General features: G+C 41.8%; 1 protein-coding gene across 4 annotated transcripts in view; it reads right to left on the minus strand.

Moving 5' to 3' along the window:
- Positions 1–16689, minus strand: part of UBE2F (ubiquitin conjugating enzyme E2F (putative)) — a 97620-nt gene that overhangs the window by 29851 nt on the left and 51080 nt on the right. For 3 of the 4 annotated variants that reach the window (XM_014951973.1, XM_014951972.1, XM_014951970.1), the window contains exons 7-8: positions 11997–12029; positions 8892–8954 (exon numbers count right to left, since the gene is read on the minus strand). In XM_014951973.1, the coding sequence (XP_014807459.1) occupies positions 8892–8954; positions 11997–12029 (96 nt within the window). The remainder of the gene's footprint in view (positions 1–8891; positions 8955–11996; positions 12030–16689) is intronic. The other variant, XM_014951971.1, reaches the window with a different exon arrangement.

Raw genomic sequence — 16689 nt, forward strand, 5'->3', positions numbered from 1 at the left:
TTATGAATTGCTCAGAGTCATGTTTAACTGCAGTATGTTATATAAAAATTCCAACCCTCCCCTTAAACCTCCTGTTGTACAAAACTCCCTTCCTTAGAGTAAAAATACAATGTCTACAAACATCATGCCAGCATATAAACCTACCTGAAAACAGATGATCCAGAAATATAATCAGTGACAACAGGAGCTGCTAAAATTCAGTTAAATCCATGCTTTCTAAAAGCTGGGCTGGAACCAAACTCTTCCACACAAACCTATGCAAAATAACTCACCGCTGAAGTACCAAAACAACAGCTACAAGCTTTGCTACTGATCTAGCCATGGTAAAGGCAGAGAAAAAATTAAAAAACTCCCTTTGCTGACAGAAGATAACTAGAGGAAAAAAGGCAAAACCAAGACCCCTTTTACATAGGGTTGTTCTGCTGCATGTTCTTCAGAATGAGGCAGGCAATTGGGAAACACAACACAAGTGCTGATTGAGATGATCTGCACCTGGAGCACCTGTTGGAAGCACCACGTTGACCCCTCCACACCCAGGAGCAACTTGGGTGTTTCCAGCAATAATTACATTGAATCTGACAACAGCCCTCATTCCTCTGGCAAAGAGAGGGGCCACAAAAGCCTGGCATTAATGATTTCTTTTCACACAACCAGCAGTCACCCGGAGTCACCAATGCAGTGACACTCATGCTGTTCACTGCATTCCTGTGCTCCATAACCAGAAACATAAAACACTGCCTTCCAGAGAAGAATCACAGAATGGTTTGGGTTGGAAGGGACCTCAAAGATCATCCAGTTCCAACCCCCCTGCCCTGGGCAGGGACACCTCCCACCAGACCAGGTTGCTCCAAGCCCCATCCAGCCTGGCCTTGAACCCCTCCAGGGATGGGGCAGCCACAGCTTCTCTGGGCAACCTGTTCCAGTGTCTCACCACCCTCACAGCAAAGAATTTCTTCCCGAGATCTAATCTGAATTTTTTTTCTTCCAATTTAAAACCATTTCCTCTTGTCCTGTCATTACACCTCCTGTCAAAGAGTCCCTCCCCAGCTCTTCCATAGGCACCCTTCAGATATTGAAAGGTGGTCTCCCCGGAGCCTTCTCTTCTCCAGGCTGAACAATCCCAGCTCCCTCAGCCTGTCTTCATAGGAGAGGTGCTCCAGCCCTCTTTTGATGTACATCAAAATCAGGACTTTCTGAATCAAGTAAAAGGTTTGTGTTTAAGATGGATCCCTGGCAAACGCACACTTATTCCAATTAGATTTTTCAGCTTTGGCACTTCAGAGCTGCTGGTAAGAGTCCCACAAAAAAAAAAAAAAGACATGCTAGATTTTTACAAGGGGGAGGAAAGTCCCTCCCAGAGTGCTGTCTATCTTACTCTTTCACAATGTCACAGCAGGGAGCACTAAATACTCACAGAGTTTCACTGAGAAGATGGAAAGATGGTGCAGGAAAATACCACAGGGTGATGTTACTCAGCTTCTCCTACTAAAACAACTCACAGCTGCATGGGTGAACAAGCAAATTGAGCGTTTGCTAATCTGCAGGATGACAAAAACTGCTCTAGTATTTGACATTGCACCAAATACAACAGGTAAATACAATTAAACTAGGACACAGCATTAGCTTTGCCGATATGGCAGGCCCCAGTGAGAAAGAAAGGTAAGGAATATTTGGAAAAAACGTTTCTGCTCCAAGCCAGTGTAATGAATTTTCTTGTTGTGTACTGCACGTATGGCTTTGAAATGTCTTTTGGGTTTTTTTTGGCAACGACACCCAGTACTAGAAAATAAGGGCTTTTTAAGGAAGACAGCGAATTGCAATGTCCTGGGATAGTAACTCTAAACAACCATGAAATATAGATGTATGGAAAGTATTTTCTACATTTCAGCTAACAAATAGCAGACACAGCACCTCTAAGGAATACACAAGTCCTGAACTACTAAGCTGATTGGGTTTTGAATAACCAAGGTATATCCTTATTCTTTCAGTATTCGGACAACCTGGCTGCCACAGAAAGCAAATCAGGAGAGCTCTATTTGTTTACTTTATAAACCAGCAAATCCTACAATTTTTAGTACATTGTTTTTAAGTGAGTAGTCATTAAAACTTAAAATGTTCTCTCAATGCTTAGGAATCTCTGGAATCAATTATATTGACAATTAATGGCTCTGGCCATCCATGTAATTACTGACAGACCAACTTCTCAGCTAAATCTGAAGCAGTCCCAGCTAATTAACTAGCTAAGGAGTTCTTTAAACTCCACAGGAAAACTCACACCACCCAACTGATGAGACTGTATCAGTGTGAGAAGGCTGAATGTTGGGGAAACACCTTACTTAGTTTATGTAGAGACATCAATCATCTTTTTATTCTGATTTATTGAGCTCTAAAGCAAGAGAGAATGGTTGCTTATCTTCCAGTGATTGTGACCTAACTGCAGTGCAATGTGGGCACCAGGAATGTTCTAAACAGTAACACTACAGGAACAAACAATGCAAGCTTTCCCTGAGGTGGAAACAATTATGAGTTAAACAAAGAGGGGGGAAAAAAAAAAAAAGGAAGAGTGAAAGGAAACTATAATTTTATCTAAATGCTTTATAAATGCTGAAAGCCACAGTCAACAAACTTGCAAGAAGTTTTGAGTTTAAAAACTGGCCGAGCGTGGAATTTCACACCAGGTCTCCAGAAATGCAGTCACTAAAGAGGATGCTCCCATCATGTCAGAGGGCAAATCCACCCTGAAGAGGGACCTGCGTGGGCTGGAGGAAAGGCTGACAGCACCCTCAGGAGGTTCAGCAATGTCAAATGAGAAGTCCTACCCTAGGGACACACTCAGCCTCCGCATGGGGACAGTGCCAGATGCCAGGCTGGGGACAGCTCTACTGGGAAGGCCTCAGGGCTAGAAGAGGCTGAGGAACAGAGCCTTGGTGGTGGAGTGGAGCACCCTTTGGAGGGGACCTAAGAGCAGGCCCTCAATACTAGCGAGGAGATGACCAAGAGGACAGAGCCTTCTCAGAGGTGAATGACAAGAGAATGTGAGATTCAACTCATAAACTGAAAGGGGAGATGTCCAACTGCATATACAGAAAAAGATCACAACGTGGGTAACTAAGCTTTGGAGCATCCAACATCACTAGATGACAATCATGAGATAAAACTCATGACTGGCAAAACCAAAGCCTTACAAAATTGCTCACACTGATGAAATCACTTGAACAGTACCATACGATGCAGGCAAACACAGGGGCTCTCTCTCTGAAAAAATAAAGTCACAAAAGGTGGAAGACAGTGTCTTTTGTCACTGAAAAGGTCTTCTGATGAGAACAACTAATTACAATGTAGGTCTCCAGATCAATCCTATAGCTGGTAAGAAGGTAGGTTTTGGAAACCTAAGTAGAGGGCTAGTGAGCCTCAATATTGAGATAATCACTTTATCTAGCATTTGTGAAATTGGATGCTTGATGACTCTGCCAGAATTCATTGTACAATCTTCCAAAAAGTTGCAGACATCTTGTAAAGTGTGTGGGGAAGAACTGTAGAATTACTCAAGCTGTATAAACAAGCATATGTACTTTTAAATTATTATTTTTTTTTTAAAGTGACTTGATCAGTGGCTGAAGGAAGCTGCAAGTGAGGAGGTTCAGTAACTGACAACTCCTTCCTCGAGCCAAAGGAGGTCTCTGAGAGCTGGAAGCTGAAGCTGCACTAACTCAGATAAGATACAGTTTTTCCTCGAGCCAAAGGAGGTCTCCGAGGGCTGGAAGCTGAAGCTGCACTAACTCAGATAAGATACAGTTTTTTAAAGCAATTAATTGAACAACTTGAGCTCTGAATTTTGTACCATGTTTACACCCTAGAACAAGGCTGCTTTCCCAAAACCTACAACTTCATGCTCACATCTAAGCCATACATCTGATGCAAAAATTAAGAGGTTACTTATGCAGGAAGAGCCCATAACTGTCCCTCACAGCTTGATCTGTAACACAAACATTCACAGCCCAACTGTTTTCCAAGAATCAATAATAAGGATTTGATATCTACAATGTGACTTCTTCCAGCACCTGCAAGGCAGCAGTCATTTCTGATGACTTCATACCAGCCTAGGGAACTGAACAAACCCCAGTTTCACGTTTTCAATAACCAGAGGCAGGGTTCAGATTAGCTGTTAACCTCTCGGGCAGCCACACTTAGCCTGGAATGTCAGCAAAGGGATCCCAGGATTTGAAATCTGAAATGACATCAGTGAAATACTGAGTCATCTCCTCCGGGAGAACCACAGGAGACAGCTCCATGTACATTTGTTTTGGCTGCTACAATCCACAGACTCCCACGCTGTCAAATGACCAAAGGCATTCTCTTACTGTATCTGTCAAGGCACAGATGTTTGTATACAAACCTATTTGCATATAGATGTATTTGCACAATTGTATTACACACCAATAAAAGTCTCAGGAAAATTCATTAGCATTCTCATATTAATGGTATCACGCCCTGAAAGTATTTTCTTAAGAGATAGGACAGGACCACAGCAATTTCACTTCACAACAAAGTGCTTAAACACTACATGACATCTAGGCCTGGGAGAGACAAAAACTAACTCCCACTCCCACTGCCTCCCACTTTGAGGCTAATTGTAAAAGCAGCCATTTCCCTTCCTTGCATAATTTATTCCCTCCAAACAAACATTATTGGTTTTGTCTCAACATACTATGGAAAATCCAGCACTACTTGGTGTTGTCACTGTCAATGAAATACCTAAGCTAACTTCAGATAAACTCAAAAATAAATAAAATTAACATGGCAGAACATGAATTTTACAGATACCTCTGGAGACTACTTAGAGTTTACTAAATCAAAAATGAAATGTTTGTTCCAAAAATATTTTTAATTTAGAAGACTGTCAAGAAACCCACTCAATTTGCTTTTCACTTCTTCCACAGCTGCTTTTATCTAAAAAAAACCAAAAACCACCCCAGACCTTCCATGCTATTCGTGTAGCAGTACGTATTTTGAGTAGCTCACCTCTTGTTTTTGAGGGAGGTGTGCTTTTAAAAGCAGGGAACATTCTTCCTTTCTGTGGTTTCCCAAGATTTCCAATTTCTGAATGAGATTGAGAGATACAGGAGAGGGATTTCTTAGCATTTCATGACTCTCTGGGAAGAGAATATTACTGTCTGGCTTGTCTGGGGTCTAACAATTCACTCGAAGCACTGGTAAGGCTCATCTACCACAGCTCCAGCACATCTGACACAAGATTGTGCTAGTACTACAGCAGCATCTCTCCTTACAAAAACCTACCCAAGCTCCAGACAAACTGCTTTCCCTCTGACAGCTAGAAGAAACCAAGTGCCAAATTCAACACTTAGCAATAGGTGTGTAGCCTCACCGTGCTCAAAGAGCTACAAATTTCCCTGGCAAGATATCAGAGCATAATTCTGTCTAACAATACAAAGAAAGAAAATGATTCAGCCTGCTACCTTCACTATGCTGGTTTTCTTTCTTAGGCTACATCCCCTCTGTGAGTACTTTCAGTGGTTTATGGCTTGGAAGGGTTCCTGGCACTCTTTGCCAAAATGATGTAACAAAGCCATTAAAAAAGCCTCTTCAGAGTAGGTTTCTGCTACATTTTTCTCACCTTAGGCTTACAGCCTTGTCCCAGCTCTGCAAACACTGAGAGATACCAGAATAGCTACAAGGTGTCATTAAACAAGAAAAGAGCTGGAAAGATGAACTTGCAAGCCTGATGCTTCCTCTTGAAAAAATTAGATAAATTAGGTGCACTGCTTAACTTTGCATTTTCAATGAACTCTTCAAATCAACATTTACCTGGAAACTTTCTTCCATCTTTAAGGTTAACTTAACAAAAGTATCAGAAGAGTTTAATTAAAACAAGAGATCTTGAACGTGCTGAGTGTATCTTTTATATGCTTGAAGTATGCATTTATATAATGTAAAGACACAACCACAGAGAGTCATCCAAGGTAGAAGTTAGTACTTTGTTCACCTCTACCTCCATGCTCAATTTCAGTTGACAGGTACATCCAGCAGAAGTTCATCAAGCCACTAATCAATCCCATATTTTGCTTTGCCCAGTCCATAATCCACACAGAACAAGCAGGATCAGTAAAAAGAAAATAAAGTTCCAGCTCCTGTCTTTTGAATGTGCCCAGATTTCTCCTAGCTTAATAAAATCATGAAACACGTCAGAGTTTGAAGAAAAAAAGTTGCATTTTGAAAGAGACACGGAAGGATGAGGTCTTTTTGCAGGCCTTTTAAGGTAAAGGTTACTCACATAACTGCGTCAAAAAAATGCGCTATCATTTGCTGCACAGAACATGTACAACTTCAGGGAAGAATCTCAGAAATGAGAAGGAAAAGATGCTCTATTTTGGGGATATGACTACGTTATCCTCAACCATTCCAGCCTATGGTGAATAAGGCTACTGTGTAGAGTTTACTTTCCCAGATAAAGCAGACCATGTTTGAGTAACCGGTTGCTGATACAATGAGTCACTCACTCATTGCCTCAAGTACCAGCTCGAATGCTTTAAAAGGCAGGATGAGGAATTGCTGAGTACAGGACGTGTAGTTGTTTAGGAACAACATGCTGGAAATAAACCGCTGACTCACCTTGTCACGCAAATGATGCTCTGCAGCCTCAATATTCAAAGGATCGTCAAAATTCAAAAGGTCCTGGAAAAAGAAACAGATCACACTATTGAGTTTCCACTCACTGTTATCATACAAGGGATCCAAAGCCCTAATGAACAACATAATGAAACAAAACAAAACCAGCAAGAGCAGTGCCAAACAAAGTGCTTAAACACTACATGACATCTAGGCCTGGGAGAGACAAAAACTAACTCCCACTCCCACTGCCTCCCACTTTGAGGCTAATTGTAAAAGCAGCCATTTCCCTTCCTTGCATAATTTATTCCCTCCAAACAAACATTATTGGTTTTGTCTCAACATACTATGGAAAATCCAGCACTACTTGGTGTTGTCACTGTCAATGAAATACCTAAGCTAACTTCAGATAAACTCAAAAATAAATAAAATTAACATGGCAGAACATGAATTTTACAGATACCTCTGGAGACTACTTAGAGTTTACTAAATCAAAAATGAAATGTTTGTTCCAAAAATATTTTTAATTTAGAAGACTGTCAAGAAACCCACTCAATTTGCTTTTCACTTCTTCCACAGCTGCTTTTATCTAAAAAAAACCAAAAACCACCCCAGACCTTCCATGCTATTCGTGTAGCAGTACGTATTTTGAGTAGCTCACCTCTTGTTTTTGAGGGAGGTGTGCTTTTAAAAGCAGGGAACATTCTTCCTTTCTGTGGTTTCCCAAGATTTCCAATTTCTGAATGAGATTGAGAGATACAGGAGAGGGATTTCTTAGCATTTCATGACTCTCTGGGAAGAGAATATTACTGTCTGGCTTGTCTGGGGTCTAACAATTCACTCGAAGCACTGGTAAGGCTCATCTACCACAGCTCCAGCACATCTGACACAAGATTGTGCTAGTACTACAGCAGCATCTCTCCTTACAAAAACCTACCCAAGCTCCAGACAAACTGCTTCCCCCTCTGACAGCTAGAAGAAACCAAGTGCCAAATTCAACACTTAGCAATAGGTGTGTAGCCTCACCGTGCTCAAAGAGCTACAAATTTCCCTGGCAAGATATCAGAGCATAATTCTGTCTAACAATACAAAGAAAGAAAATGATTCAGCCTGCTACCTTCACTATGCTGGTTTTCTTTCTTAGGCTACATCCCCTCTGTGAGTACTTTCAGTGGTTTATGGCTTGGAAGGGTTCCTGGCACTCTTTGCCAAAATGATGTAACAAAGCCATTAAAAAAGCCTCTTCAGAGTAGGTTTCTGCTACATTTTTCTCACCTTAGGCTTACAGCCTTGTCCCAGCTCTGCAAACACTGAGAGATACCAGAATAGCTACAAGGTGTCATTAAACAAGAAAAGAGCTGGAAAGATGAACTTGCAAGCCTGATGCTTCCTCTTGAAAAAATTAGATAAATTAGGTGCACTGCTTAACTTTGCATTTTCAATGAACTCTTCAAATCAACATTTACCTGGAAACTTTCTTCCATCTTTAAGGTTAACTTAACAAAAGTATCAGAAGAGTTTAATTAAAACAAGAGATCTTGAACGTGCTGAGTGTATCTTTTATATGCTTGAAGTATGCATTTATATAATGTAAAGACACAACCACAGAGAGTCATCCAAGGTAGAAGTTAGTACTTTGTTCACCTCTACCTCCATGCTCAATTTCAGTTGACAGGTACATCCAGCAGAAGTTCATCAAGCCACTAATCAATCCCATATTTTGCTTTGCCCAGTCCATAATCCACACAGAACAAGCAGGATCAGTAAAAAGAAAATAAAGTTCCAGCTCCTGTCTTTTGAATGTGCCCAGATTTCTCCTAGCTTAATAAAATCATGAAACACGTCAGAGTTTGAAGAAAAAAAGTTGCATTTTGAAAGAGACACGGAAGGATGAGGTCTTTTTGCAGGCCTTTTAAGGTAAAGGTTACTCACATAACTGCGTCAAAAAAATGCGCTATCATTTGCTGCACAGAACATGTACAACTTCAGGGAAAAATCTCAGAAATGAGAAGGAAAAGATGCTCTATTTTGGGGATATGACTACATTATCCTCAACCATTCTATGGTGAATAACCTACCGTGTAGAGTTTACTTTCCCAGATAAAGCACACCACGTTTGAGTAACCGGTTGCTGATACAATGAGTCACTCACTCATTGCCTCAAGTACCAGCTCGAATGCTTTAAAAGGCAGGATGAGGAATTGCTGAGTACAGGACGTGTAGTTGTTTAGGAACAACATGCTGGAAATAAACCGCTGACTCACCTTGTCACGCAAATGATGCTCTGCAGCCTCAATATTCAAAGGATCGTCAAAATTCAAAAGGTCCTGGAAAAAGAAACAGATCACACTATTGAGTTTCCACTCACTGTTATCATACAAGGGATCCAAAGCCCTAATGAACAACATAATGAAACAAAACAAAACCAGCAAGAGCAGTGCCATTTTCTCACAGAGTTTCCACTCACTGCTATCATACAAGGCATCCAAAGCCCTAACGAACAAGATGATGAAACAAAGAAAACCAGCAAGAGCAGTGCCATTTTCTCACCACCTTGATAGGTATTATCTGCCAAAGGTAGATGCAAATGAGTTTGATGATTGCACACCAAATCATAAATCAAGCAAAGGACAGCAGCAGCAAGGCACCCAACCCCTTCTCGTGGCACTCCACACAGCCCCATGACACACCTCTCTGGCAGTGATGCATTGCTATTTGAAAACCCAGACAGTTTTAAATCAAATTTTGAAGGAACATTCAAAGTTCCTTCATTGGAGGAGGCACCTGCCAATGGCCTGGTGATAAAGCAGGAAGAGTTTCCTTAATACCATCTCCAATAGCCAAGCAGTCTTGTTCCCTCTGAGAAGACACTACGTAAGAAACATGTAGACATGGCTCTTCAGGGCATGCTCTAGTGCCCAAGATTATTGGTTTGTGGTGGGATGTTGTGTGGGTGGGTGATGGTTTTGGTTTGGTTGTTGTTGTTGTGTGTTTAGGTGGTGGGTGGTGGTTATTTGTTTGGTTGGTTTTTTTTGGTTTTGGTTTGGGTTTTTGTTTTGTTCTGTTTTTTTGTTTTTTTGTGGTTGGACTTGATGATCTCTGAGGTCCCTTCCAACCACCACGATTCTGGGATTCTGTAACCTGGAGCCTGACAGACAGGAAGGTTTTAGTGCAATGGGAAAAACAGGGCCCAGAGAAAAAGGAGTGCAAAGACCCCAAAAGCAAAAGGGCACACAGGAGCAGGGAGGGGAAATTGTCAAAAGACATCTCAGGTCTGTCAGTTTAATCTCAATAAATATTAACTTTGGAAAGAGAAAGGGTCTAACGTTAAAACCAAGATGCTGATAAAAGGGGAATCATCATAAGAAAATAACAGTGAATCACAAACCCCCCTACTCTGCCTGCAGCCCAGATCATCCCCAGCCTGTGACAGCAGTGAAATACTAACATTTCTCACGTGTGAAAGGCTCATGTCACTCTGACTTAGAAGCAGGGAGGGGAAATTTTCAAAACAAATCTCAGGTCTGTCAGTTTAACCTCAATAAATATTAACTTTGGAAAGAGAAAGGGTCTAACGTTAAAACCAAGATGCTGATAAAAGGGGAATCATCATAAGAAAATAACAGTGAATCACAAACCCCCCTACTCTGCCTGCAGCCCAGATCACTTTCCCCACCCTGTGACAGCAGTGAAATACTATCATTTCTCAAGTGTGAAAGGCTCACGTCCCTCTGACTTGTTTTCAAGCAGAAAACCTCCCATTTCACTCAAACCAGGACACCAAAAACCACCTCATTTTCACTTACTTTCTTCAAGAAAACCTCCAAAGAATCTGCAAGGCCTGTACAATCCAATGCCAGCTTTCCAAAGCCTAATTATTTCTAAGAAGCTGGGTGGGAGGGAAATCTAAAAGGCAAGCAGGGAAGCACTGCTCTTACTGGCCATGACAAATCCCTGCAGTCTCCAAGGCATGACCATCACTCTTTGCAGCTGTTTGCCCAACAGACTATTTCTACATGCAGTTCTGCCTCTGAAGGCACTTCTCTGGACCTCCAGTGGTTCTCACTTTCTTCCAGTTACTTGGCACACGGTGGGAGACTAACTGTGAAATGCAATGGCTGTGGAAGGAGAACATAATCCTGGACTCCCCAAAAAAAGGCAGCTGTTTTACAGTAAAGACTTAGCCTCTCTCTGCTTTTAGGGCAAAAGCAGCTGTTGCATCCTGCCTGCCTCTTGCAGCTTCCTGCCCTCTCTTCCATTTTCAAGTTGCTCCTGTAATTACAAGGCACAGGTTTCTTGCTCCTGCCCATCTAAGGAAAAGGAAGAAAATGGGATCCCTGAACAAAATCGTATCCCTGAACAAAACTGTATCATTTCTCTAACAAGTCAGGTTTATGCAAAAATGCAGGTGGGTACACTGAGGCCCTTGAACAGGAATGTAAGTGTTCAAAACAGGAATGAAACTGCAGGGTAGTCGTTAATTCCTAAACATTTTCAAAAAAACATAACACCAACACAATTCCTTCTCAGAGCAACATGAATTTCTATTTCTTGCAAAGTAGCAGAAGGAATTTCATACTGTTTGGAAGATCCTAAGTAACTTGTTACCAATTTATCCCTAGTAGATTCAGAACCAAAAGTAAAAACCATGTATGAAAAAGCTTGCATATCAGACCTTCTGTATGAGTCTTGCAGTTACACAAACAAAAACACAAACTGATTTCATACTTGGACAACACCCACTGAAGGCAAAGCAAATAATAGTCTTAAGTTTAAGAGGCAACAGATGAGGTTCACAGTAGCTGATGCTAAAACCAAACTAGGCAGGAAAAAGGGAAAGTGGATATGCAAAATATTCATTTACTCTGTATCGTTTCTCTAACAAGTCGGGGTTTATGCAAAAATGTAGGTGGGTACACTGAGGCCCTTGAACAGGAATGTAAGTGTTCAAAACAGGAATGAAACTGCAGGGTAGTCGTTAATTCCTAAACATTTTCAAAAAAACATAACACCAACACAATTCCTTCTCAGAGCAACATGAATTTCTATTTCTTGCAAAGTAGCAGAAGGAATTTCATACTGTTTGGAAGATCCTAAGTAACTTGTTACCAATTTATCCCTAGTAGATTCAGAACCAAAAGTAAAAACCATGTATGAAAAAGCTTGCATATCAGACCTTCTGTATGAGTCTTGCAGTTACACAAACAAAAACACAAACTGATTTCATACTTGGACAACACCCACTGAAGGCAAAGCAAATAATAGTCTTAAGTTTAAGAGGCAACAGATGAGGTTCACAGTAGCTGATGCTAAAACCAAACTAGGCAGGAAAAAGGAAAAGTGGATATGCAAAATATTCATTTACTTACAGTAAATAAAGAGTTTAACCCCCAGACAACATCCTGCAAAGGAAAAGCATAGTCAGTTAGGCATACATTTCAGGTGCATTTCATGTTCACATAATTTATTTATCTAGTAATCCGTGAAATTACTGGAAATCAAATCTAGATAAAGAGTGATGTTTTGCTAATTTAAATCAAAATATCAAAAAAGCTTTCCCATTTCATGGATGCTTGATATCGAGAAGTCATCAAAAAATAAATACTGGATATTCAAATACAAGCTCAGATCTTTCTGTCCGTATAGCAGACTTGTTCCTGTTGCTTCTCTGCTTAAGGAGAGAAATAATACCTTAGTATATGCCACCAACTGACTACACTGCTTAGTTCTAAGGGTGGGGATAAAACTTAATTCAGCAATCCATCCTTAAAATTAGAAAATTAAGACGGTGTCAAGCAAGGATTTGAAATCGTTTCAAAATATTAGAGAAAGAGATTTAGGTGTGGTACGAGCACGGAGAAGTATCACTCTTGTATGAGCATGTGTCTCAAATCTCTGCTCAATCTCAAATCCTCCCTTTAGGTCCCTATTTAAACACAGCTGACTGGAGATGGTTTGCAATTTGTGCAAACAGGAAGCTTCAGGGGATCCGCCTCCAAATGCTACCACCAAACACAGCTTTTTTTGGGGTGGGCATCCCCAAAAGGGTTCCACTAGCACTGACATAAGAGCCCACATCCTCAGTTCCAACCTTCAGAGAGTAAGATGATGCACAAGATCCAAATATTACAAAAAGAGACTTAAAAGCATCACCTCCCACCAACTCTGGGCCAAGCTTTCTACCTAGAATATTTTCTTCAGCAGCAGCATAACTAAGCTGCCCGAATGCAAAATCCCACTCAAGTCTGGGCACTGGAGCTCACACCTACCAGACACTTAATTAACATCATCATTACACCTCCTGCCCTTACAGCCTGCAAGCACTTGACTGCCCACCCAAGAAAAATCACGCTGCCTGATTTCCAGTAGCGGGACAAACACTGCACATTAATTGTTTCAAGGCTAAAATGTATACTGCAAAATCCCACTCTCAAGTCTGGGCACTGGAGCTCACACCTACCAGACACTTAATTAACATCATCATTACACCCTCCCTTTAGGTCCCTATTTAAACACAGCTGACTGGAGATGGTTTGCAATTTGTGCAAACAGGAAGCTTCAGGGGATCTGCCTCCAAATGCTACCACCAAACACAGCTTTTTTTGGGGTGGGCATCCCCAAAAGGGTTCCACTAGCACTGACATAAGAGCCCACATCCTCAGTTCCAACCTTCAGAGAGTAAGATGATGCACAAGATCCAAATATTACAAAAAGAGACTTAAAAGCATCACCTCCCACCAACTCTGGGGCAAGCTTTCTACCTAGAATATTTTCTTCAGCAGCAGCATAACTAAGCTGCCCGAATGCAAAATCCCACTCAAGTCTGGGCACTGGAGCTCACACCTACCAGACACTTAATTAACATCATCATTACCCCTCCTGCCCTTACAGCCTGCAAGCACTTGACTGCCCACCCAAGAAAAATCACGCTGCCTGATTTCCAGTAGCGGGACAAACACTGCACATTAATTGTTTCAAGGCTAAAATGTACCTTTCACAATAAAGATAAAGCCTCAAAGTAAAAACTTCCTATCCACAGCAAAGACTGAGCATATTTCAGTTTGTTTCCTGTTCCGAGCCCTCTGGCGACTGTGGTGGACCACAGAAATCTGTATCACTTTAGAATGCTGTCCAATTATGCCCTAATGAAAAAGACAAGGTGTCAGCATTATCTGGGCAACAGCCTCTCACAATCCAGCTTTGCTTTGATCTTGAACAACCTACCTACTCAGTTTATCTGCTTTTAATAACGTGAAGCTGCCCAGGGAAGCTGATACTGTCAGACAGTGTTTTTTCAGTTTCAGCATCTTCTCCTAATGGAGCTTCTCAATTCATCCAGGGGGGCAAAGACAGTAACTCTTTTAAAAAAATTTACTCCTCACCTTCAATGACAACACAGACATAAACTGCAAAAAGGGACATACCAGAGACACCTAAGAATTATATTTATCCGTATATTTTAAGGAAATAGTGCTGAGCAGTCATTGCCACTCCCAAAGGACCACACTGTCAGCTCCTTCGCAAGAACGAGAAAAATGGACGATTTCAAATAATCACAGAATCACAGAATCTTCTAGGTTGGAAGGGACCTTAAAGATCATCTTGGCCAACCGTCAACCTAACTGACAAAAATAGACACCCACACAACAAACAAGGAGCATCATCACTAAATCATACCTCCCAGCACTACATCAACCCCTCTTTTGAACACCTCCAGGGATGGTGCCTCAACCACCTCCCTGGGCAGCCCATTCCAATGGCTGAGAACCCTTTCAGTGAAAAAATTTTTCCTAATATCCAGCCTGAACCTCCCCTGGCACAACTTGAGGCCATTTCCTCTTGTCCTGTCGCCTGTGACTTGGGAGAAGAGACCGCCCCCCACCTCTCTACACCCTCCTTTCAGGGAGTTGTAGAGAGCAATAAGGTCTCCCCTCGGCCTCCTCTTCTCCAGGCTGTATGGATGAAAGCCATCATTTTATCCTTTTTTTTTTTCAGTTTTGTGAACTACAACTACTGTCACAGAAACAGGGCACAGCAGAGGTCAACAAAACCTGGAGACCTGTATTAAGCAATCCCAGGGACAAACTATTTCTGAAGTGCGGTGGAGCTAGAGAAAAAATAAGCCAAAGTCGCTGAATAAAGGAGGATTTCAGTGGTGTGGAGAGCCTGGAGAGCAGGAACAGGCCTGAAGGTCTCAACCTCCACTTCACTCTCCTGAATTCAGTGTCCCTGGTGTCACCTGCTCGGCTCGGGTGCCCCTATGGATGCTGTCCCTGGCGTGGACACAGCCCGAGGACTGACTGATGCCGAGTGTGTGACCAGGGACAGCTGAGAGTCCCTCTGTCTCCAGCCACCCACGCTGCCCCAGCAGATGCTCTGACCTCCTGAAGGTCAGGAGCCCCTTCCACTGCTGCCCTCAAAGGCTGTATTGTCCTTCAGGGAGGCTGAGTGAATGTCTCGTGGGCGTTAAGAATTTCTTGCGTCTGATTTTAACCCGCTGTGTATTTCCCACAGCCTTTGATAATGGGACCTTACCAAAGCGTGGTAATTTGCTCTATTCCACTTGAAGAAGCAGGAATAAAATAACTTTTTAAGGGTTGTCTTTCATCTACACCAAGTGAGAGCAGACTGTAGCTGCAGAATTCCAATACTGAATTCCAATATTATCTTCCCATTCCATAATCACCCCCTTTTGAAGTTTACCTACACTGCTCCCCCATTCTCATTTGCTGAGCCCTGCTTTCAAGACTTTGAGACACTTCACTCATCATTCAATCCAAGCTGGCTTTGCACAGAATTCTATAAAAAAAAAACAACAACAACAACAACAAACACACCAAACCACAAAAACCCAGCAAAAACCTCTGTAAGGCTGTGAGTTTTCAGGGCGCTGTACATTGTCACAGCCATTCTAGTCAACAAAAAGCGTAAAAGGAAAATTGTTATTATTACTGAATAACTTATGTGTGAAATTCTTAATATAATTTCAGCTCCGTTTCTACCTATTCAAGTTTTATGATTTGCTGGATTTGTTTTATACCCTTGTACGGCTTCAGAAAAAAAATAATGCTGAATTACTACCAGAGGGCAACACTTTTTTGTAATGAGTTTTTGAGGCCGGCCTGGATTTAAATCTATCATATTGAGCAAGGGAAGTGGGACGGAACAGATGAGCAAGAGTGAAGCAAGTATTTCACGTTTGGAAAGCTTGACACTGTTGCATTGCAAAAATAATCACTTTGCATTATTGACTTGAGCAGAGCTGCTTGCTGCATGCTGATAAGCCCTTGCCTGAGCACTTGCTTTGCATTTTCCTGCCAAACTAAAAGGATATGCAAGCCACGAAGAACAGACCCTGTCAGATTTAACAGTTCAAAAACTTCAGTTTTCTTTTAACGTAATAAAAGCATCATCCTTGGCTTCAAACATTTAGTGAACTTCTGGCTTAAGTACTCGGAAAGCAGAAAGTCAACCCTACGTGCAAGAATTTTTAAGGGTTCTCTTCACACATAGGAGAAGGGCAGATGTCACTTTACAATGTTAATAACACACACCTTTATGCTGCTCCACTTTGATGAGAGAATCTGCTTGCAGCAGGGATCTGTCTGTTCACTTGGCAAATACCTGACAAGCCCACTTCCTTTACAATGCTGCTTTTTGTCTATTTTCCTCTACATGCTTAACATCAGTCACAGGGTACAAGTACAATCACTACTGAGGGGTAACCTCAGAGCAAAACTGAGGACCCCTTGCACTTTTCCTAATGAAGCACCACGTTCTGCTTGGGGTGGACCCTGCAGAACTCTCCAGACCTCTTTAACTGGTTTCTGCTCCAGCTATGCCCAGGGAGGCCCTCTCTCTGTTGCCCTGGTCTCCTGGTGGCTTTGCATCAGCGCAGACATCACCCATGAGGTTAGATGCCTTTGCAGGTTTTTAACGTTTAGTTCCACTCCACTATGTTAGTTCAGAAGATTCAAGTATCACACTTGAACTAAAGAGCAGTACCCTGTTAAATCCATAGTGGAGAGTGGATAATGAAGGAAATCACTCTGCTCCTCAGCA

The sequence above is a fragment of the Calidris pugnax genome, unplaced genomic scaffold, assembly GCF_001431845.1.
Source record: "Calidris pugnax isolate Ruff unplaced genomic scaffold, ASM143184v1 scaffold179, whole genome shotgun sequence".
In the NCBI taxonomy this organism is placed as follows: domain Eukaryota; kingdom Metazoa; phylum Chordata; class Aves; order Charadriiformes; family Scolopacidae; genus Calidris; species Calidris pugnax.